The 23,349-nt window shown below is 52.8% G+C and overlaps 1 protein-coding gene across 1 annotated transcript in view; it reads left to right on the top strand.

Annotated features, from left to right (window-relative positions):
* Nucleotides 1–20,275, top strand: part of RAB22A (RAB22A, member RAS oncogene family) — a 78,561-nt gene extending 58,286 nt beyond the window's left edge. Inside the window, exons 4-7 of the mRNA XM_030887478.2 lie at nucleotides 9,618–9,689; nucleotides 9,794–9,900; nucleotides 10,232–10,341; nucleotides 13,461–20,275. Of these exons, the coding sequence (XP_030743338.2) occupies nucleotides 9,618–9,689; nucleotides 9,794–9,900; nucleotides 10,232–10,341; nucleotides 13,461–13,558 (387 nt within the window). The 3' untranslated portion in view covers nucleotides 13,559–20,275. The remainder of the gene's footprint in view (nucleotides 1–9,617; nucleotides 9,690–9,793; nucleotides 9,901–10,231; nucleotides 10,342–13,460) is intronic.
* Nucleotides 20,276–23,349: the final 3,074 nt, after the last annotated feature.

Raw genomic sequence — 23,349 nt, 5'->3', positions numbered from 1 at the left:
TCCTGCTGTTGAGAGCCCTCACTGGCCCAGGCGTCACAGAACCAGGGCAGATGAGGGGGCGTTGCTGGAGGCCCAGGGACAGCCACCTCTCAACAGCTAAGGAGGGAACCTGATGGCGTGTAATGTGTGCCATGGAAGCGTGATGGATGAGCTGCACGCTGCCTTGTGATAGTTACTTACTAAATGCCTGATGAGTAGATTGTCCATGACGGTTATCTGCTTGAGGAAGGGACGGGGCGGGATAGGAGGAAAACAGGCATGACCGCCTTGGTACACCGTGTCATCCCCACAAGCCCAGGGTGCTTGGCAGCCACCCTAGTAGTCAGCTGCTGTTGGATTTTGTTCTCCAGCACTGTTATGGGAGGGGGAGACCAGCCGTAATCACAACCTGATGCTACACCCTTATCTAAGCCAGCCAAGGCATAGAGTCAAAGGCGCCGGGACCCAAATCACACAGTTGTGGGGCGCTGGGTCTACCCTGCCAGCCAGGTGCAGGTGTGGCCCTTCGTGCTCAAGCAGAGTCCCATGTCCTTAGATGGCACTGCCCTGGGGCAGTTTCCTGCCCTCGCACTTCATCAAGAGACACGTCAGGCATTGGGAGGCATGCTGGAGCAGAGCTTCCTTGGGGCTTTGCAGCAGCGCCCGTTGGCCAGAGTACACGATGACGTGTGCCAACGTGTTTCTAGAACATGAGAAAAGAGCAGAGAGCAGGACCCGCTTCCGTTCTGTGCCTGCTGCTTGCCCGCTGGCCCCTGACACCCACACTTCTGAGCCATTCTACCATATCTGCCTCCACAGAGCACAGGGGTGATGGTGGGGTGATGGTCAGCTGGCCGTCCAGCAGTGGTAGGCCCCATGGAGAGTGCCCAGAGACCTGGTATCTGGGGCACCTGGACATGAGCATCGGCTGGATCCCATCAGTCTGACAGCTCATCTCAAAGTGTTTGAGATGACATGAGTCCAGTGCGGGACCTAGATGGGACCTGGTTCCAGGTCAAGGCTCCGAGAGTGCCAGCCTCAACCTGCCTCTCTTGTGTGCCCTTTCACAACAACTTGCTGGTCGTTCCCAAGCAGCCTTGACCCTGTCCCTCAGCTTGGAAGGCCACCCCCTATCCTGTCCTCTTGCCTGTGGCCTAGAAAACACCTACACAGCCCTCAGAGCCCACCTCTGAGTCACTTCCAGGCGGCTCTCCTAACACCCCTGCCCTCCCCACTTAGCCATCTCAGGAGATCTCCCACACGTGCCCAGCACCTGCTCCCCGGCCCTTCTTTCATTCCCTGGTCTGCTGTCCCTGCCCTCCCTTTCATCACTCTTCACAAGATCTAGAGGGTCCCAGGGAAAGATGAACAAGACGTGTTGTCTTCCTGTAATGCCCTTCCAGGGTGGCCCTCTCCCTCATCCCCCAACTCTGAGCCATCTGCCCTCTGCCCCACAGACTCCAGCTCCCTGGCCTTCACCCATGCACCTCTAATGTGTTGCTGGCGCTCACTGGAATGCTCTCCTCCCTCCACTTGCAGCCTGGCCAGCTGGGTCCCTGGCAGTCTGACAGCCTCAGAGTTACCCTTGCCCACTGTGTCCAAGTACTCAGAGTCCATTCTCTTCCACTGCCCTCTGGGCGCTCACGGCAGGTTATGTTGCGGAGCTGCTTAACATCAAGCAGAGCAGGGCCTGGTTACGTCCTGTGACCTGCCCTGTGTGTCGGTCATCTTTCTCACCAGAAGATAAGCCTGGAGAGGAGAGCACATGTGTTGCTCACAGCTGGATCGTCAGAGCCTAGCTCAGTGCCTGATGCAGAGGGATGTTCAGGTATTGGTGGGATCCTTCAGGAAGTGGGGCAGTCCTTTGCCCTCATCCACACCATTGTCCCTCATGTCTGCTCCTGTCGGTCTTCTGTTAGGCTGTGAGCTCCTTGGGGGCAGGGACTGTCTCCTTCATGTCCCACCCTCAATCACTGGCATGCATCACTGATGCTGGGGGTTGATGTCAACTTCTGTGACCAAAATAAAGAGGGCTCCTACACGCACTCGTGAGGTGCGGGTGCAGGCCTCAAACTCAGGTGCCCAGGATTTGCTTATTCCGTCCTCGTGAGTCTGTGGTCGAAAGATGGCTGTGGAGCCAGCACCCGCAGGGGAGCCTGTTACAGCTGATTGCAGAGTGGAAGTCTCGACTGTCACCCTGCCATCACGTCCCTCAGGGGAGGTCGATCTGAGGGTGGAGAGGCCTGAAAAAAATGGATGGGATCCACAAACGCCTCGTTGACCTATGTCACTCAGAAAGCACAGGGTAGATGCCGAAATGTGCTGGCCGACAGCTTCGTCAGGACCACAGTTCGCCTTGATTTGAGTGTTCATGCCAAGAATTCACTCCTAGTGACAATTCTGAACTCTCTCTCTCTTTCCCTCACATGTCAGATCAAATGAAACTTGTTTTTGTAGTTGTACATTTATTTTCTTGAGAGAGCCACTGTCGGACCTCTTTATCCTTCGTACTTGCTACCCTAAACAAGTTCATTTTAAGTAACCTTTTCCCACCGCCAATTATCCGCCGGCTAACAAGGAACGCCTGCGGTGATGAGCATCACAGGGCTACCCCATAAAACGGGGCAGGAGCCTCAGTGAGCTGAAGGCAGACTCCGCGCATGCAGTCTGGAGTACGTTGCATCTGGTCCTGAAGGACGCCTGCCCCAGAGTCTTCGTGGGTGCTTCCTGATGGCCCTCTCCACCAGGTCGGCACGGGCATGTTTATGGTGATGGTCTCAAGTGAGCAACTGTTGTCCATTTTCACATCACTAACATTAGTGTCACCTAATGCTTGAGTTGGTAGACGAGGGCCCACAGGCCAAATCCAGCCCACGGCCTGTTCTGGGGAATGATCCTGTCGGATTACAGCCACGCTGCCTTGTTCACACACTGCCTGTGGCTGCTCTCCCACTGCTGGGCCGCACCCAGAGAAAGCAGACGGCCCACCAGCCTGGAATGCCTGCAGTGGTCGGTCCTGCCGTCCTCTCAGTTCCTGCCCGTAGGGGCCAGAACGCTGCCCAGTCCAGGCCTGCCCACCCTGTAGTTGCTATGGAAACATTGAACCCAGGGAGGAAGTGAGAAGATTGCAGTCACAAACAAAACGTGTGTGATTTGTTGAGTGGAAAACCAATTTGCTCTGTAAATTGCGCCCAAATCACAATTAAAAAGTCGAAATTTAACCCCCACAAAATGGCAAACTCAGTAAAAGAACCAAGGAAGAATCACGCAAAAAATCGACCCACTGCCATTGTGGGTCCAACTGAGAAAGACCCTATGTAAGGAGTCCGGGGCTGTAAATCTTCACAAGGGCAGAGAGCTAGCTCCCCAGGAGTTTGACCTGTAGACCTTGCGGTTGGCAGCCAGTGCCTTACCCACAGCACCCCCAGGGCTCCTCAACAAGAAGGAAAGCTCTCAGTCGCCACGTGCTCCTCAAACCCAGCTGACCTGAGTTGTGTGTGCTCAATAGGGATATTAAGAGATATTAGCAGAAAGCAACAACCAAACCAAAGCTTTTAGCTATTGCTCACTATAGGAGGGCTAGCGTTTGGAGCCTCAGCCCTGCCGTGTTCTGGGGAATCTGAAGACAAGTCCAACTAAACCCACCCTAAAAGTTTAGAAAACCTAGTAATTGAACATTCTTCAGAGAAGAGCACGTCATTCACAATGGCCATTTTGCAGTAAAAACTACAACACATTTACAAACAGGGAAATGTGACCCAGTGAACATAAACAAAATTAAAGTCACCCGTATGTTGGAATGAACAGACCAGGAGCACTGTAAAACAAAAGTAATTATGTTGAGAGATCTAAAGGAAAGAAGTCTGAACAAATGAACAGATGTGGAATCAGCCCGAGAAATAGAAATGCGAAAATTATGATATCTATAATTCTCTGATTGGATGACAAATTAATGAATCAGAAAAACACTAGGATAAAAAAAAGTGGGAAAGCATGAACAAAGGACCTGTTCCACGGGCACAGCTTCGGAGTCTGACGTGATCGGAGACTAGGAAGTAGCAGAGAAAGATACAGGCAGAACACAAGCTATTTCAAGAAATAACGGCTGGCATTTACCCAGATTGAATGAAACATCAACATACAAGCTCAAGAAAAATAAAAACAATCTTACCTAGGAGCAGCATAGTCAGACTTCTAGCAACATGCTGAAAGTAGCCAGAAGTTCAAGACATTACCTCCAGAGCAACAGTGGTATTCTTGAATGCTCACTTCTCACTACTTGTGTGTCAGTCTGTCTTGCTGGGATGCTGGAAGCTACGTCCCTGGTATTTCAAGTACCAGCAGCGTCACCCACGGGAAACAGGTAGCTTCCAGACTAAGAAATCAGCTGCCCACTTCAGAGGAAGTAGCCACTGAAAACCGTATGTGCATAGCTGAGAACCACTGTCCGATCGCGAAGGCCTGATGCGTGGAAGCAGAGCACTGTTAAAGCTAGTGCCCGAGGAGGGCCTCCCCCCCCCACCCTCCCGCAGGTCGCAGAGTACTCTGCATGTGGCTTCTCAAAGTATAACTGACCATCGACGTGAATGGAGTTAGAGCCTCTGCAGCTAAAGCCTTTGGGATCATTTGCTGATAGGGCACAACTCGACATGAGAAGAAACCGCTGTAAAAATCCAATCACAATTTGGAATATATGAATTATGAATCTAGGAAAATTGGAAGTCCTCAAAAATGAAATGGAATGCATAAAGATCAATATCCTAGGCATTGGTGAGCTGACACGGACTAGTCTTGGCCATTTTGAATCAGAAACTCCAATGGTTGACTGTGCTGAGAATGACACCATCAAGGGGAATGGCATTGCACTCATCCCCAAAAGGACAGTTCAGGAACTATCTTGAAGTAGGATGCTGTCTGTGACGGGACATCTCCCTGCCTTCAGAGTCCACTCATTACGAGTATTCAAATCTGTGCACCCACCTCGACAACCAAAGATGGAGAAACCGGCGAATCCTTCCAACTTCTTCAGCCAGAAATTGATCAGACATGCGGGGAAGGTGCCTTGTTAATTGTTGGTGGTTGGAATGCAGAAGGAGAAGACAGGATGGGGCAGTATAGTAGTTGGGAAATACGATCTTGATAATAGAAAGAAAGCTGGAGATCACGTGACAGACTTTTGCAAGACGAATGACTTGTTCATAGCAAATACCTTTTATCAACAACCCAAATCATGACTGCACTCATAGACTGCTTCAGATGGAACACACAGAGATCAAACTGACCGCATCTGTGGTGAGAGACGATAGAGACGCTCAATAGCAGCAGCTAAATCCCGGTCAGGTCCTGACTGTGGAACAGACCATCAATTGTTGCGAAGGAAATGAGTCAAACAAGTCCAGGAGAGCCAAAATACAACTTTGAGTCTATCAAGCCGGACTTCCAAGTACAGATTTGCTGCATTGAACGCTAATGCCAGAAGACCTGATAAGCTGTGGGAGGACATCAGGAATTTCATTTATGAAGAAAGCAAAAGGTCATTAAAAAAGACAAGAAAGAAAAGACCAAAATGGATGTCAAAAAGAGACTATGAAACTTGTTCATAATTGTAGAGTAGCTAAGATAAATGGAGGAAATGATGACGTCAAAGATCTCACTAGGAAATTCCAGAGGGCAGCTCAAGAAGATAATAAAATGTTACAATGAACTGTGCAAGAACTAGAGTTAAAAAGCCAAAGGGGAAGAGCTCACTCAGCGTATCTTAAACTACAATAACTGAAGGAAAAATGTCAAGTCTTCGGTTGGAATTCTGAAAGATTCTATGGGAAAAATATCAAATGATGCAGGAAGCATCAAAAGAAGATGGAAAGAATATACAGAGTCGCTGTCCCAAAAAGAACTAGTGAATACTCGACCATTTCAGGAGGTAGCATGTGAGCGAGAGCCAGTGGTGCTGAAGCAAGGAGTCACGCTGCACTGAAGACATCAGCAGAAACAAGGCTCTGGGAATTGCTGGGGCGGCCACTGAAATGTGCCAGCAAACTGAAGAAGCACAGAAGAGCCCGCTCCTCCGTCCCACGGTGTCTAAGAGACGGCTACCGGGCCAAGCCCGCTCCTCCGTCCCACGGTGTTTAAGAGACGGCTACTGGGCCAAGCCCGCTCCTCCGTCCCACGGTGTTTAAGAGACGGCTACTGGGCCAAGTGCCTGGAGGAGTTCCTTATATGGGCCTTTCCGAAGAATGTTGACTCAACACAGTGTTCAAACTGTAGAGTCATTTTGTTAATATCACATGCAGGTACAATTTTGCTGATCATCCAACAATAATTGTAGCAGTGCCTTGACAGGGAGCTTCCAGGCAGGATTCAGAAGAGCATGTGGAACAACGGATATCCTTGCTGATGTCAGATGGAGCTTGGGTCCAAGCATAGAATACCAGAAAGATGTTTTACTGACTATGCAAAGGCATTAGCCTATGTAGATCATAACAGGCTTTGGATAGCCTTTAGAAGAATAGGAATTCCAGTGCACTTGATTGTGTTGATGCGGAACTTGTACATGGGTCAAAAGGCAGCTGTTTGAACAGAACAAGGGAATACGGCATGGTTTAATATCAGAAAAGGTGTGTGTCAGGATTGTATACTCTCACCATACATACTCAATCTGTATGCTGAGCAAATAATCAGACACTAGATTATATGAAAGACAATGCAGCAACAGGATAGGAGGAAGGGCTTATAAACAACCTGGGATCTGCAAATGACACCACCTTGCTTGCTGAAATGAGAAGGACTTGAAGCACTTGCTGATGAGAGTCAAGGGTTGCAGCTTCAGTGCGCATTACAGTCAACGAAAGGGAGACCAAAGTCGTCATGCTGCAAGGAAATGTCACCGAAAAGAGTGTGAACCGTATTCACGTAACACAGAATTTGGGGGGGGGGGTGAAGGAAGAGCAGAAGAGCACATATACATTTTTTAATTGAACAGATAGAGAACAGCAGCTTTGGATGGTGCCTGGCTATTAAAAGATATAGCGTCTGGGGTCTTAAAACCTTGAAGTTACACAAGCCACCATTCAGCACAGAAGCAACAAGTCCACGTGGAAGAAGCACACCGCCGTGCAATCATAAGGAGTCATAGGGACCGGGTAATAGGCATCAGCAGACATACAACAAACAAACATTTTTTTGAGAACGAGGATGGTGCAACAGAGATCCAAAGCCCATCTGTAGACAATGGAACAATCTCCCTACACAGGAGCCACGGGAAAGGAATGTGTCAACCAGGGTGGAGTAAAGCATCGATGAAACACACTATATTCCTCTGGTTCCCTGAGGCTTCCTCACCCCCCACTGCATGACCCCAGTGCTGCTTCTCAATTCAGATTAGACCGGAACATGTACACAGGTTTAGATAAGAGATGGGAGCTCAAGACACACAGATTCCAGGAACAGGAGTGGGGACAGTGATACCAGGAGATGGGGAGAAAGGGAAAACAAATCGCAATGATCGACACATCACCATGCCCTCCTCTCCAGGGGGGAGGGCAACAGGAAGCACGGGGGAGGGGGGACAGCAGCTAGTGTGAGATGTGACAATAACAATGTACAATCGGGGTTATGGGAGGGGGGACAGGAAGAAGGAGGATGAAAAAAAGGAGCTGATAACAAGGGCTCAATAGAAAGTATATGTCTAGAAACGAATGAAGACAACATGTACAAATTCACCTGATGCAAGCAATGTATGGATTGTGACAAGAGTTGTAAGAGTAGTCCTCCTGTAAAATGAAAATGAAAAAAAAAATCTAGTGAAAGCAAACAAGGGAGAAAAAATAGCAGCCTTAAACCGACATGCTACATTAAATGCAAATGTAACTACATTAAATGTAAATGAAATGGTCATCTCACTTAAAAGGCAGAGATTTTCCAGTTAGATCCAGAAACAAAACGCAGCTGCTCTAAGAGGATCACCTTAACTGAAAGAGCAGTGAGGTGGAGAATCAGGGGTGGGAAAGTTATCTTGTGCAAGTTAGAAGCAAAAGAAAACTGCTGTGGACTCTTACTCAAAAAATCTTGAAGACTGGGACCATTAGCAAGGACACCATTGGGTACCCAGGCAGGCCGTATGAAGACAGAAATGCCCTGTCTTGTATGTGACGCTGTACTACATTGTACTGGTATCACATGCCAGTAAATGAAAGTGTTTCATATTGTGGTTTTATATGCTGAAATGGCAATTACATGAACGTGTACAGACAGTTGTCCTCTTATCAAATTGTAGACTTAAAGTCTTTGCATTTCTCTCTGGGAGTTTCACCTTCCAAATTTGAATGTTTTTTAAAATTCCAACGCTTTAAAATGAGTGTTTCCAGTATGAGTGATTCAGGAAAGAGCGTAGAACGTAGTGTCTGTCATGCCTGTGGACCCTCATTTCTCCTAGCCCAGGGAAGCCGCCTTCTCCTCGTGGTGTTGCTACTTTTCCTGCAGTGCTCTGTCTCTCATGTCAGTCTGTCTGTTGGTTTTCTTCTCTCTAAAACCTCACGTCTCAAGTTAGGGGAATCTGGCGGGCTTTCACCCAAATTTGGTATTGTCCACACAGAGGCTCATAAGATGTCTGAGTGTGGCACTTGGTTTGCTGTCACAGCCGGATGACCACCACCATCCCCTCCCCCAATACTAGCTCTCTCCATGATTCGTCAAGTGCTGATGGAACGAATGTACCGCTGTGTGCCAGGAACAGAGCCAGGCTCCAAGGTAGAGCAGAGCACTCCATCACTCGTGAAGCTCAAGTGATCTCACAGGCTAAAAGCCAAAAAGCTAAGCTCACTGTGGTCGGTCTGGGTGGAAGTACAGGGTGTGGTGTATATGGCATGGTGACTTCCAAGGGGCTGTGGAGGACACAGGTCAGTGTAGGTAAAACCCTTTCTGTAAACATTGGCCTCACACATATGTGGTGCGTGAAAAACTTGCACTGTGCGTTCCTGCCCCTCACTCCTCTTCCCTTTTGTGGGTGTCGAGGCAGGGCAGGGGGTGTTGGGGACTGCCGACTGGGAAGACAAGGCACCAGCAGAGTTAAATACCCCTCGGAGAATGAGATCCTTGCCCTGCCCTGGGGGAATTGCCGCAGGCAAGGAGACTTCATCAAGCAAAGCAAGGGGCAGGCTCCTCCAAGGGGTGCACGCAAATGCATGTTCATTTCCGCACGCAGTCAGCATTTAGATTCCAAGCTTCTCCAGTCACTCGCAGTTCAGCCCCTTCTCCAGTGGAGAATCATTTCCAGCGTGATTTCTCTCTCAGTGATAGTTTGAAAGAGCCAAAGTTTAAAGGACTATTGAACAAATGAAGTTGGGACTTATGACATTGGGTTCGATTAAAAAGCTCTTTTAGCTGAAACAGTTCTTGGTAGCCCCGTAGTTAATTCCTGTGTAACTGTTCTGCACGCTTTCCAAGGGGCCTCGGTGTGTCACATCGCAGGCTCCTGAGCTTGGCAATCATGGGCCCATTTGCTTTAAAGTGCCCTGTCATCGTCTTTGGATTAAGAGAGAGATTACCTTTCTGCTCGACGCTAATGGGCTTCTGACTTGAGGGAGGAGCAAAGTGAACCAGCTCTCCTAATTGTGCTGTCTGTGCACCCTTCTCCGCAGTTCCGGGCCCTGGCGCCGATGTACTACCGGGGGTCGGCCGCCGCTATCATCGTCTACGACATCACGAAAGAAGTAAGGCCCTGGGTCCCCCTGAGTCTTCTCTTTGTGTCAGAACCAGTTCTGAAAACCCCTCGGGCTGCGCTTACGTACCTCCGCTTCCCTCCTTTGTGTCACAGGAAACGTTTTCCACACTGAAGAACTGGGTGAAAGAGCTCCGGCAGCACGGGCCCCCCAATATTGTCGTGGCCATCGCCGGAAACAAGTGTGACCTCATAGATGTCAGGTAGGAGGTGGCAGGGCAGGGGTGGGCATGCCCAGGGCATGCCTCTTGCTCTGGGGTTGTGTCCCAAGTAACAAAGGGAGAGCAATCACAGGGCAGACACGGTCCTGCCACCAAGAGCTGCCCTGCAATCTCTTGGGTCCCCTACGTGGTCTCTATGGCCTGGGCTTTCTTTTGGGAGGGAAAGAAGCCACTCCCATTTCCTGGTCAGTGTGCTGGCCCCTTGACCAGTGGGTGGTCAGCCCCTGGTCCATCGCCAGGTAGACAGGGATAACCCTGGGATAAGTGGACTTGGCCACTGGCCTTTCCAACTCACCTTGTGGTTGCCTTCCAGAGAAGTCATGGAGAGAGATGCCAAGGACTATGCCGACTCCATTCACGCAGTCTTTGTAGAGACCAGCGCCAAGAATGCCGTAAACATCAACGAGCTCTTTATTGAAATCAGTGAGTATCTGCGGGGTGGCATGAGGATCGCGCCCAGGGGCTCCTCCTCCTGTCAGTCAGTGTGCTTCCTCTCGCTATCCAGGGCCATTGGAAATGAGCCAGGTTAGCAGAGAGGGTGTCAGAAAATACCACCCAGGCTAGCAGGAGGCAAGGTCAAGGCTAAGGCCCCTTGTCCCACCTCTCCCTCCAAGTCCCAAGCACCATGGTGTGGGGGCACAGCATCCCTGGGCCCTCTGCAGGTTGTGCCTGTGTGTTTAGTGTTTTCAGGCATCAGAATGAGGGTGGCCTTGGGCTCTAGGCTCAGTGAGGCCTCCACACGGCCCTGTATTGGGGATGGTCCAAGGTAATCATGGGACAGTAAGGAGAGAACTATCTTAGACTGCCTGAAGCCTGACCACAGGCTGGTGGGGAGGCCTTTCCGCAGAGCAGTAACAGAACGTGTGGTGACAGACAGCAGATAGACAGATGGACAGGGCGCTCAAGTTCCCACACTTCGAGTACCCACCTGTGGGCAGCATTGCTCACTGTGATGTGCCATTTGGCTGAGAGCCGAGTTTTACAGCCAGAAGGACTGTCAACCATCATATAGACTAGGGGGTGTGCTCTCCATGCCAGCCAGGGCCACGAGAACAGGCACTGGAATGGGGGGCCTGCAGGCAGCACTGGGGACCCTGACACCAGCAGCTTCAGGTCCACGGGAGCATATCTGCTGGTAGTCCAGTTGCTGGGGGCTGGCAGTGCTTCCCTCCCCCCCCCAAGGGGGTAGTTTGTGCAGAGAACCCAGAGATGTGCATGTGCGCACCGTGCCCCATGGGGCTGATACCCAGTCTTGTGCGGGCTGGCAGCCAGCGTATGCGACCTCTGCTCCGGTCAGCCCGTGTTTCCTGCTTCTGTGTTAAGATGTTACAGTGGGATAGACATCACCCAGAATGCACTCTTGAAAGGCCTCACCGGAAGGCCAGCAGGGAATTATGAGTGGATCACATTTCCCACTGTTCCAAAGGAAAGCAACTTCCTCACAGCAGAGCTCTGGAACTCTCCCACCCAGGAAAGCCCTGGGTGAGGACAGGGTACCCACTTCTTCCTGACCGCCCACTCCCTTCACGGACGAGGACGGGCCTGCAGAGAGAAAGCCCCAGGCTCAGAACTGCAGCTACAGGCTGGACACTGTTAGCTGGCCCTTGGAGCAGAGCCCAGCCAGCCTGGGTGTCCGCAGTGCCCGGTCCAGTTAGGCTCCACCGCACCCCAACTTCCACCCCATGGCACGAGTGTTGCCGATAGCTCTGGGTGATTCCTCCTTGTTGCTAGAGAGGGTCTGTTTCTCTCTGTCACGTTGTGGCCAGCACTTTGTGTCCCTCCCCAAAGTCAGGAGGGCGTTCTCTTCCCTCTCCCAGCAGTCAGTCACAGGAGCATCTCAGCTCTGGAGAAGTGGCCGAGAACACCAGAGGACACATTTCTAGTCAGTCTGGCTGGGCAGGGGCAAAAGTCAGAGGCCAAGGGCCGAAGAGTTGGCAGAGACACTGCCCTAGGCTCAGTCCTTTCGGAGTCGTGTGTGTTGTGTCAGTGGGTGTTTCAGGAGCCCCGCCAGGCCCAGTGCCAAGCCTCCCAGTATTGACAGCATGCGGCAGGGGAAGGGTCCTCGTCCCATCCCTACAATCAGATAGCCACTGCAAGGAGACGGCCTCAGTGTGGGCTTGGGGGGCAGAGCTCAGCACCAGGCGGAGCAGAAGCCGGACACAGAAGGATCAGGAGCCCTCAGAGGCATGGCTGTGGGTCCCCAGCCTGGTAGGGGGGTGACGATTTAGGCTACTCTTGGGATTCACACCAGGTACCAACACAATAAAGAGAGACCCCGTCTGTGTATCAGAGAAATACCCTGAAGTAGTTTGTGGATCTCCTGCTTAGTAACACACACACACACACACCCCACCCCACCCCAGTTCACAAAGGCCCGTGGCTGAGGTAACTGTGGCTCCACTGATCATTTCTCCAGACATTGGCAGCAGGCTGGAGACCCAGCAGGGGGTGGAGAGGAGAGGACAGTGGCCCTGTGTGAGCTGCCCTGCTGTTACTGAGCTGTGACCAATGGCCCTAAAGCAGGTCGTGGAGTGAGCGCCCACTGGGATTTAGCCAGGGATGAGGGTCTATGTGCACACCTGTGTGTGTGTGTCCGCCTCCCTGCCTGTCCCTGTGGTCTCCTATGGCACACAGAATGAGTTCTCCTTGCTGACAATGCATGGGGCAGAGTCGACAGTACCACACCCCTGATGACATCGACCAGCCAAGCAGCCATCCTGGCCCACTGGCAGACACTCACTGCCCCATTTCTTCTCCTGCCTTTCCATTGCTGCTCTCCGAGAGCCCGGGGTTGTGCTCCTGTCAGCGTGCAGTCTCGAACACCCAAAGGCAGAGTTCCGCTCCAGGCTCTCTCGGAGCCACAGTGAACTCACACTGTGAATCCTTCTTCATGTAAATCGCTAGGTTTTAAAAAGGCTTCAGGGGATGTTTCTGGTTGAAGGTTTAAGATTAAACAGTATCTCAGGGCACTCGATTTAGGGGTTCATCCAGCCTCCATAGCACCATAAATTCTGGGTTCCCTAAGAATCTCAAGTTCTGTCCTGCATGTTTCCCCTTTCGACCAAAGGTGCTGAGCAAATTGCTGACTCATACAGACACCGTGCAGCTGCCTGGTCTCAGAGCAGGGGGCGCAGATGAATTTGGTTTTCTTGTGAATCTATTAGCAATTCAAAACTAAATCTTTCTTGCGAGGTTTTTGTTTTGTTTTTTAATTAAAAATCTTTTATTAAATGTAATGAGTCCTGTAACTGAAATGAGGAAACAATGGACAAACTGGTGACATGAGACGAGGCCTGGCGCTGCAGTCGTAGGCCTGTGCCAGGGCTGAAGTCTCCCTTCTGACAGATGTCCCAGGGAGATACAGGATATTAAGATGGGGGCGGGTGTGGGATAGCACGGCAGCAACTTCACTGGAAATCTAGAAGCCACTCCAAAGTGCAAAGCGTGTCTACTGTTTGTTGTCACAGATCCAAAGTGCCTCTGTCTGAGGACAGGCGATTGAGGGACACTGAGACCCATGCCCGCCCCTCTCCCCTGTGCAGGTCAGAGAATCCCGTCCACTGACGCCAACCCTCCTTCGGGCGGGAAGGGCTTCAAACTGCGGAGACAGCCTTCAGAGCCCAGGCGGAGCTGCTGCTGACGAGCCCCCACCCCTGCAACTTTGGGCTGTGCTGGGGGTCCCGAGCAGGGGGCTGGGGTCCCCGCCCGAACAGTCTCGGACCTTCTTCTCAAACAGAGGAATCCCCGAGATGGACCAACCTGTCCTCCTGCCGTCACCAGCCCTGGCCCCTGGTCTGGGGCTCCTGCTATGAGAGGAGCCCGTGGCCACAGAGGTGCCCGTCACTGGGCTTGGACTTGCTGCCCCAGCACGTAACGTATCGGTGTGTGGATGATAGGGTTACATTGTTGAGTAGTTTTGTAATCAAGATTTTATGTACCATTTGTAAAGGGAAAAGTAACACTTTTCATAGTTCTTGAGTGGGGGTTGAGAGGGAGGACCTTGTGGAGATGACTGGGGCCTCTGTTCCCCACTGCAGCTGTCCCCGGGGCTGTGGGACGCTGGATGAACGTGAACGCAGTGGGCCTCCCCCAGCCGAAGGAGGCCCGTTAAAATTTGACATGCAGGTGATTCTTCCTAAGACTGCTGTAGAGGATTCCGGCCCCCTGCCACGTCTGAAGCACTTTCCATTGAAAATGTCAGCCCAGCCCGCAGACAGTGAATGAACCACGGCACAGCCCACCCTCGACTCCTCTCTGTCTACCACGCACCTTCTTCAGTAAGCCCTCCCCCCTGGGGAGCACAGAGCACCTCTGCAGGGTAGTGGGTTTCCTGTGTTCTCAGCTGGCTGGTAGTGGGGCAGGTGGGGATGTGGGAAGAAAGGAGAGGACATGGTGGCTGGCTGCCTGTTCCCTTATTTCACATGCCCATGTTTTTTTTTGTGGGGAGGGCATCCACGCCAAGCACTCATCAGCTTGGTGTCTGTTGCTGAACCCAGGGTTCAAGGTGTTTTCCATTGTGTAAATACGTCAGTAAACCCAGAGTTTGACTCTCCAGAGGGCCTCACAGCCTCTTGCCGGGCCCCTAGTTCTCAGCCCACCCCAACACGCACTGGAGGTCAATCTCTTTGTGCAGAGAGACGCCCTTCAAAGATCCCTCTGCCCCCCATGCACCAAACTCCCACCCGAGGGTCAGAATAGAGACATGCAGGGCCCCTCCAACCCAAACTGTCACCATCGACTGGATTCCGGCCACAGGTTCCCCCCAGGACAAAGCAGAACTGCCCACAGCATTTCCCTTGTGCCTCCCCTTCCTCCCGCATCACAGCTTCGGGGCTCAAACGCCAGGCCCAGTGCCTAACCCACTGCGCCACCCAGCCACAAGATGCCGTCCCCAGCGCAAGTGGCTTGTTGAACGTTGGTCCTACGGGTCTTGCTCTGGCTGCGGCCAGCAGCACCTGCTCTGCGGGTTCTGCTCGTTATCAGCGTTCATTCTCCCCCCTGTGAGGAGCGGTCAGCGCTCCTTTCCCTCAGGGAGCCTAATGAGGTTTTTAATATCATCTAAAAATAAAGCACTGAGTGAAGGTGGTGAAAATTTGTTCCTGGTCTAATTTGGCACCCTTCCAACCTGCGTATTGTAAGAAGAGGAAATTTACAAGATTAAATAGGAAATGAAACAGCTTGAATTTCAAACTAAATGGTGTTTTCAACACCATCCTTAAACTGAACCAGTCAAAACTTTAAAAAAATAATTGTTATTCTCTGTGCTCCCCCCAGCACACACACTTGATCGAGTTGGATCTTAATGGGGAAATTGTAAGTCGAACCGAGGAAAGCACCTCCCGCGGCCCTGCTTTGTGTCTCGGGCCCTTGAGCTTGTTCCGCTCCACTGCAGCTGCGCTGGAAGAGTCGTGAGTGCCGTGTGCCATCGAGACACGCGGACCCGCCCAGCTGCCGCCCCAGGCCTCGAAAACAAGATTCCCTGGGCTGGACCCAGCACCCAACGCAGTTAGGCTCTCATCTGCTTGGAGATGCACCAGGGGCCACTGTCCCCCAGGACACCCCTCACATGACCACGGCAGCACAAACAGGTCCTCTGGCCCACAGCGCAGAGGGTGCCATGCAGGCATGCTTGGCCCTTTCTGCCTCCTTTCTCCCAAAGGTGACACCAGCCCAAGACCCTTGCGGTTTGCCCCCAAACACCTTGGTGACCATGGTAGACACTTGTGAGTTCCGTCCCCACAGCAAGCAGCTGGGTCGTCCCCTTACGTTCCCTCCATCACGGCCATGGTGTGGTTTGGTTCTCAGCAGCATCAGTACCCTGTCACTTGTGCGCCACCACTCTCCCTCGTGTGCCCTGGGCTCCACTGCCCCTCCCCTCATCGCTGCCCGAGGGTGTGGACATGGGGACTTCATCTTGGCCCCAGAGTCACACCCTCATTAAAAACAGCCCGGACGTTGTTCCCTGCGCCCTCTGTCTGCAGGTGTTGGAGACACCTTGGAATTGTTACCTCGCCTGTGCTACAGCCTAGTACTCAGCCTCCGTCCTTATTGTTTCATTGTTATTGCTGTTGTTGTGAGGAAAGGCTAGGGTTCAAAGGGAACGAACGATACTTGAGAATTCTATTCCAGAAACTGTCCCCTGTCCTCCGCTGACGCAGGGCCACTGGGAGAAAGTTTGGGGACAGGAAAGGAGAGAACAGGCATTAATTGGCCACGAGTGCATATCATCCCTCCCGAGAGGTGGCAGTGAGCTCTTTGTAGGTGTCCAATCCCAGCAGCCACCGGTCGGCCTCGTGAGTGCTCCCTTCACCCCAAGTGCTTTCTGATGACGCGTTACCTAATTAACTGTCATTTGGTGATTTAAAGAACATAAAGTAAGAGTATGATTAAGTGCCCTTCATGTCCACCCACTCTGCAAGAAGTGATTGGGGCGAAGTACCAGCTGCCAGTCCTGGCTCCACACACAACCACCGTCACCTACTCACCACCCCCAGCAGGACACGAGCCTCGCTCTGCCTCGGATCATTGTCTCCCACTGCTGCTCAGTGGGAAGGGACTGCCCACTGGACAAAGACTCCCAGAAGCTGACCCAGTCCGGGCAGGCCCCACCAGTCAGCATGAGAGGCCTGCGCTCCCTCAGAAGAGCTGGTGTCTCCGGGGTCCTGTGGACCGTCATTGTTACATGCAGAAAGGCAACGAGAACCACGTTTCACTCTAGAGATCCTCTTAAATCTTGGCTGTGTACTTCTGTCCTCAAGGAGGAAATCACAGCTCGGTGGCCAGAGGCACGCCCTGGGGCGAGGGTGGCAGCCTCCCTCCCAGGGACAGTAGCCCGGGCCCCTGTGTCCCCTGTGAGGTGTGAGTAGAAGGAAGGCCTGGCAGCAGCTTTGGGCAGGAAAGGCCTTTATTTGCTCATGGGGGTTGATCTGAGAGCCAGCTTCCGAAGAAGCGGGGCCTTTTGTATTACTCTGTTCCCCTCTTCAGAACACACAAGCAACTTGGCTTAGGGACCCTTACCATGAGGTGGGGGTGGTGCCTGCTGGCATATAGACACTGCTGAGCCCCTCCCTAGGCTTTGCCTGAAGCCTAAGAGAGCGACCAGGAGTGCTGGTGACCTAGTAGGTTACAGGTTAGGCTGAAAATTGCAGGGTCAGTTCAAAACCACCAGCTATGCTGCAGCAGAAAAACGAGGCTTCCTACTCCTGGAACCCACAGGGGCAGTTCTACTCTGATCTGCAGGGTCACTATGAGTCGGGAGCAGCGTGATGGCAGAAGTGAGTGTGCGGGTTTGGTGGGTCAGGGTGAGTGGCGGGGGGAAGTTGCCACATGTCCCCGGGGCGCTCACCTGGTCCCCATGCCTGCCTGTTGAAGAGCCTTTCATGAGTCCAGGCAAACTTGGCACCAGAGGAAGGGGAGCTAAGCATTAGAAGGCTTACTGAAAGGTCAGAGCTTCGAACCCACCAGCAGCTGCACTTGAGAAAGCCCCAGTCTGTTCTCATCAAGATGGCGGACCACCTAGAAAGTCCTGCGGCAGGTGGTTCTGCTCTGCCCCGCGAGTGGGCTAGACCAACAGCCCCAAAGGCGACATGAGAAGGCGTGAGTGTGAACCGCGTGGCCGTTTCGACCCGTGTCCCACACAACGGCTCACAGTGGGACCTCCAAAGGCACACACATACCCCATGATAGCCATCATGGCTCATCCAGACCCCAGAATGGACTGCTCCCGGTAGATATTTGAAGATTGCCTCCACTCTTCAAAAGGACCCCTGGACGCACGGTGCCCTGTGGTTCAGAAAGGCTGGGCTGGGAAGGAAGCTGCCCTGAGCTGCCTGCCCCTCACTCCCCAGTAATGGCATCCAGGCAATCTGGGGCCTCGATTTACAGGACACATGGATGGAATTCTGGGGCCGCCGCGCTATTTTATTTGCAAATGGAAGTTCTTGAAGATATTAGAAGGATCTTCTATTTTTTCATAAGTCTCCCCGTCACCTGCTATTTTTTTTTGTTTTGTTTTACGTGTAGGTAAGAGGGCAACCTGTGGAGATGAAGTTTCACGGGGACATGAGGAGAGTGAAGAAACAGAAGCAAGACTTTGCACATTTCCCAGTCTGTGCTTCCATATTCGCTTAGCTTATAGGAAAATGATTTACTCTCCAAGCCGAGCAGGGCTCCCAGTAGCATAGATCAAGCTTAATTTGATGGCATGTAACATCAGAAATAACTAATATCTGCCGTGTGTGCTGCTCTCGGGATAATCCATTTCAGACCTGCTAGAGCCTCTCCCAGCTTCAAAACAAAAGGCTGTGGAAGTTTACTAAAAAGGGAAAAAACAAACATCGGGGAACTTTCCAGCAATGGCTGTTCTGTGACGTTGGGCACTTTGAGGTGGCAGGGTGATAGGCGGGTGCTGCAGGCAGACACCAACATGAAAACCAGGTGTCTGACAGGTTTAACAACCGAGGAAAAAATAACTTTCTAATTTGTCCACCAGTTCAATTTTAGAGCTGTATGGTGCCAGGCGCCTTGTCAAAAAGCTTCCTAATTGAATCGAACCAACTTTGGGGGAGCTTTCTGTGAATAGGGCTCCAGGCCCCAGGCTCCGTTAACCAATCAGCAGGCAGTCCTGGGAGTCTAGCCCTTTGCTTGCTCCTCGTGGAAGAGAGCTATCGACTGACCGTTTCTGGGCTTCCTGCAGCAAACAAAGCAGGCCACTTGCCTCGAGGGCTCACTTGTGCTGGACATGGGGGCAAATCACCTTCCAGAAAAAGCTCTAAGCAGAGGGCCTGTAATATTTGGGGAGAACTGGAACTTTCCATCAACTTCAGCATCTTCCGTCACGTGTAAAAACTGACCACACACACACCAGCGGGCAGCCTGAGCCCACTGCCCATTCAGCTGGCACAGGACATCTCTTCACTGATGAGAGTAACCTCTAGGGCAGCAGCCCCATGTCCCCTGGCCACGCCAGAGCAGCACCAGCCTCTGACCAACACTCTCCACCTTTGTTTGGGCTTTAATCTGGTAGCATTTGTCCGTCTGTGCATTTACCATGTCCCTGCCATGAAGTCCGCTCCGGGTCACCACGCCCCTGGAGGACAGAGCGTATGTAAGACTGTGTATCTTACGGGGGCAGAAGGCCCTATCTTTCTCATGCACCGCGGTTGATGGATACGAACCGCCGACCTCAGCATCCCAGTGCCTGATTTTGCATGGTGTTGCAGGCTTACCCCTCTCCCCCGCAACAAGCCTGAGAGCAGCTCCTGGGTTGGCTCGTCTCCTTGTGTCATGCAGGATTGCTGCTTACATCGATTGCAGATCCTCCTGTTACCAGGATAGTCGCACAGATAAGTGGATGGCTCCCCTCCTTTGTCCTGGCCATTCCCACCTGTCTGTGATGCTCTGGGTCACACCGTAGGGGGCCACCATCCCCCTGGCCGCCTTGAGGACGTACATCATGCCTCCTCTGACTAAAGCCAATTTCTTGCCTTAGCGCCCCTTCCCTGGCGACTGTCCCCTGATGGCACGTGGCGTCAGCCACCTTCCCTTTCCCATGCTGCCTTACAGGAGTCCCAGGCACAGGGCTCGCCTGCTAGAGGAAGAGCCAGGACTTGCAGCACATCATCGTCAGAACGGGTGACAACCTTCCTGTGGCCCCCGGCAGGGACGGGGACAGGCAATTTCAGCAGTTGGTGTCACGTGAGCCTCCCTTGGTTTGTGATGGAGACTGCCCAACTCAGACAGCTTTGAGAGGAGCCACCTCAGAGACATGGCGAATGCTCCGCCTGGCCGGGGCCTGATTGATTTCAACGAGTCACACTTGTGTGCCTTTAGACGACAGCATCTCCTATGAAAAAATAATATCAATCAAATAAAGTTAAGTTGCTTGCACTTTGGGTCGCTTTGCACCACTGTAAATACCAGCCCTGATGTGTGGCCGTGGCTTCCGTGCCTGGCACGTCTCCTGGTGACCCCAGGAGGAAGCAGGCACGCTGGTTTGCCAAGTAGATCTGGATGTCTGGAGACCTTATTTTTGCAGTCTTAACCTTGGGCTGGACCTGAGTCTTATGTAAATCCTATGCTACCTTGTACCGTTCCGTGATGCTGACCCGAGAATGCAAGGCCTTTTTGACGCTGGCTATGAGATTTCTCTTTTTATACGGAATGCTGATAGTGGAGAGTTTGCGGTGCAAGGTTGATTTGGCATCCTGTCAGTTGTACTGCTGGAGCCAAAGTGTTCTATAGTGAATGAACGTTTGTCGACTCTGAAAACGCTAAAGCACTCTGGAATTGTGGTATTGTCAGGAGGAGGAGGAGGGCGTCCACATTTTATTAATAAAATGCTATGTTTACAAGTCTATGGCCTGGCCTCAAGTGGTTTCTCGCCAAGCCAGTCTGCCCCGCGCTCCCCCGGCACCCAGTGTGCTGTAGTCATCTCAAAAGCAGATGTGCTCGAGACTACCCTCCCCAGCTCCCCGCGTCTCCGTCTTACCACAACACGCCACCCACACCCCCCAGTCAGGAAGGTGCTCCCCATTTGCCAGATATGGCTGCTTCCCCTGGGGCCTCACTGAGTAGGGCTTTCCCACTCCGAATCACCTGTTGCAGTGAGGATTCCGACCTGGCACTGACCCTGACCCCAACCCTTCACTCCTCTGGAGAACCCCACTCCTGTCCAGCCCAAGGCCTATAACCACAAGGCAGGGGTCAGACGTGCCCCCCAACCCTCCAGCTGTCTTTACCCTATTCTGGCACCAACCGCTGCTCCCACAGCACCCTACTTTGCTGGGTTGGTAACCCATCGCACACCTGAACAGACAGCGATACTCGCCATTCAAGAGGCCCATTAGGGGAGTTAACAGGTTGCCACGAGTCAGGATCGGTAAGCAGTAAGGATACTAGTTCACAGCAGTGCTCGGCCAGTAGACAAGGCTCTTTTCAGCCCTCAGCCTCCTAGCTAAGTGGTCCCTGGCCCTCTGCCTCTGAGCCAGGAAGCCCAACCCCTGCTCCGCCCTCACAGTCCCAGGGTCGCCCTCGTCCATGTTCTCCGTCCTCAGGTGCCTCTCATCGCTCGCCGCCACTTCAGACAGACCTCAGGCGTGCTCCTCACGCTGCTGCTTCCTAGTGGCCCTGGGACTTCTCCCTCCCTGCTTCAGAGACGGCGCCTCCATCTAGCCAGGGGAGAGGCAATGGAACTTGACCAATCCCCTCTGTTAGTGCTACCCGGGCTCTGCACAGTCCCAGTCAGCCCTTCAAGTTACAGCAGTGCTCCAACTGACCCAGAGAACCGGGCCCTGGCGGAGTCTGAACAGGAGCTGTAGCCGGGCCTCGGGCGGGCCCCAGAGCAGTGCCCGGCAGGCAGGGCGAGTGGGGAAGGAGGGAGCACAGCGGAAGTGATGGTGGCCCAAGCCAGCCTGCTCCTTAGAATTCTTCCCAAAGGCATTGTTTGGGAGGGGGAAAGGCCCTGGGGTTCGTGTGTGTTTGCGCGCGCACGCGCGTGTGTTCCTGTTGGAGAGTGGGCCCAGGAGTGCCAGAAGAGGCAGAGACCCCTGGAGCATGCCATGCTCCTGTACGCCCTTCCAGACAGGCCCTCGTTTCTCAACGGCCCCTGTGTGGTGAGGCCCAGAGAAGCCAGGTTCCCAGGGCTGGGGGCAGCTGGCCCAGCTTGTCAGGTGCATCCTATCTCAGGCTACATGGGGGACGGTAGTGCAAACACCCTGGGGCGGGTGCCAGGGGAGATGAGACTCCCACCAAGGGCAGGTACCGGTGAGACCCCAAGGGAAGCCAGGACCCAGTGCAGCCCACTGAGGACGAGCCCAACGGGTAGGGGTGAGGTCCCACTCCAACACACCAAAAGCCCCGTGTGGCCAGGTGCAAGCCCACAGGACAGAGCAGAGCCTCCCGAGGGTCTAACTCGGCGGTTCTCAACTTGTGGGTCACAACCCCTTTGAGGGTTGAATGGCCCTTTCACAGGGGTCACCCAATTCAGACAGTAGCAAAATTATAGGAAGTAGCAACGAAAATAATTTGATAGTTGGGGGGGTCACCACAACATGAACTGTGTTCAAGGGTCGTGGCATTAGGAAGGTTGAGAACCACTGTTGTAAGTCATTAGGGAAGCAGACCCCGCTTGCTCCCACAGAGCAGCTGGTGGGGTGGAGTGGCAGCCGTTTGGTTAGCAAGCTAGCTCTGTAGACATTGCTCTACCAGGGCTTCCCCAGGAAAGGGGGTTTCCCAGTGTTGGGAGAGCCCAGTGAGCCTTCCCCACCACAGAAGGAGGTGCGCTTCCACTGAGTGGGGAACCTGCGTTCCGAAGTGTCCCCCCACCTACTAGATGCCACACAGGAGATGAGCACACAGCTTCGTGAGAAAAGGCCAGGCCAAGTCTGAGGAAGACCATAAACCAAGTGGAAAGATGGGCTAAAAGCAGGGGAGGGGCTGCCACACGTACAACGGGACACATGACTGCCCGTAGTCCTCGCAGAATGGCTACCAAGCCCAAGGAACCAGAGGGACGTGGAAGGACATGCCAAGACAATCCACAGGAAAGAAAGCCCAGGTGCAGAACTCACAAAAGGGATTGATTCATAGAATCAATTAAGGGGCTGAATTCAACACTAATAGAAGCAAATCAAAACCCACCACAGTGGTGTCATCCGCTGGCCCCTGGTTGGCTGCAGCCCAGGGAACCTGCCCAGGGGCAGTGAGTGAATTAGTGAGCGCAGCCGGCCTTCCTCTGGAGAGGATTGGCCCCATGGAGAGGCCGTACACGGGCGCAGGTAGGCACAAGGGTGCTCACTTCATCCTGGTGTGTGATGACCCTGGGAGGACGATCAGAGCAAACGCTGACCAGCTGACACGGAAAGGTGTGCACCTGTACCGTGGAATGTAGAAGGAGCCCTGAAGGAACAAGGGTCAGGTGTGCAGCAGCTAACTGAAAGGTTGGTAGTTCAAACCCAGCCGGCCATCCTGTGGGAGTAAAGGCCTGGGGTCTCTGAGTCACCAAAGCCCAGGGGCAGCCCGCAGCAGCAGCATACGCGTGTGCATAGTCTGAAAGCCATCAGAGAAAACAGGACACAGGAGTGCTTTGTTTGAACGGCGTGGGAGGTACAGGGGCCTTCAAAGAGGTGGTAGGGAAATGGAGTTAGGAGATGATGGGATTTTCCCCGTGGGCTTTTTGAAGCTCCCTTCGTACACAGGAGAAAGATAAGGCCTTCTACTCCTGTACAAAACAGTCAAGGGAGGGAGGGACCGGGAAATGAGCTCATGCCAAGGGCTCAAGTCGAAAGAAAATGTTTCGAAAAGGATGATGGCAGCATATGTACAACTGTGCTTGACACGATGGGTGTATTCATTGTTATAAGGTCTGTAAAAGCCCCCAATCAAGTGATTTTTTTAAAGGGGGGCGGTGTGTAACAGTCTCAGAAGCTCCCA

The sequence above is a fragment of the Echinops telfairi genome, unplaced genomic scaffold (genome assembly GCF_000313985.2).
Source record: "Echinops telfairi isolate 266 unplaced genomic scaffold, ASM31398v2 ScPeMD7_7413;HRSCAF=8451, whole genome shotgun sequence".
Taxonomy (NCBI): domain Eukaryota; kingdom Metazoa; phylum Chordata; class Mammalia; order Afrosoricida; family Tenrecidae; genus Echinops; species Echinops telfairi.
Note: the sequence above shows the minus strand (reverse complement) of the source record. Positions and strands in the feature narration are given on the sequence as shown.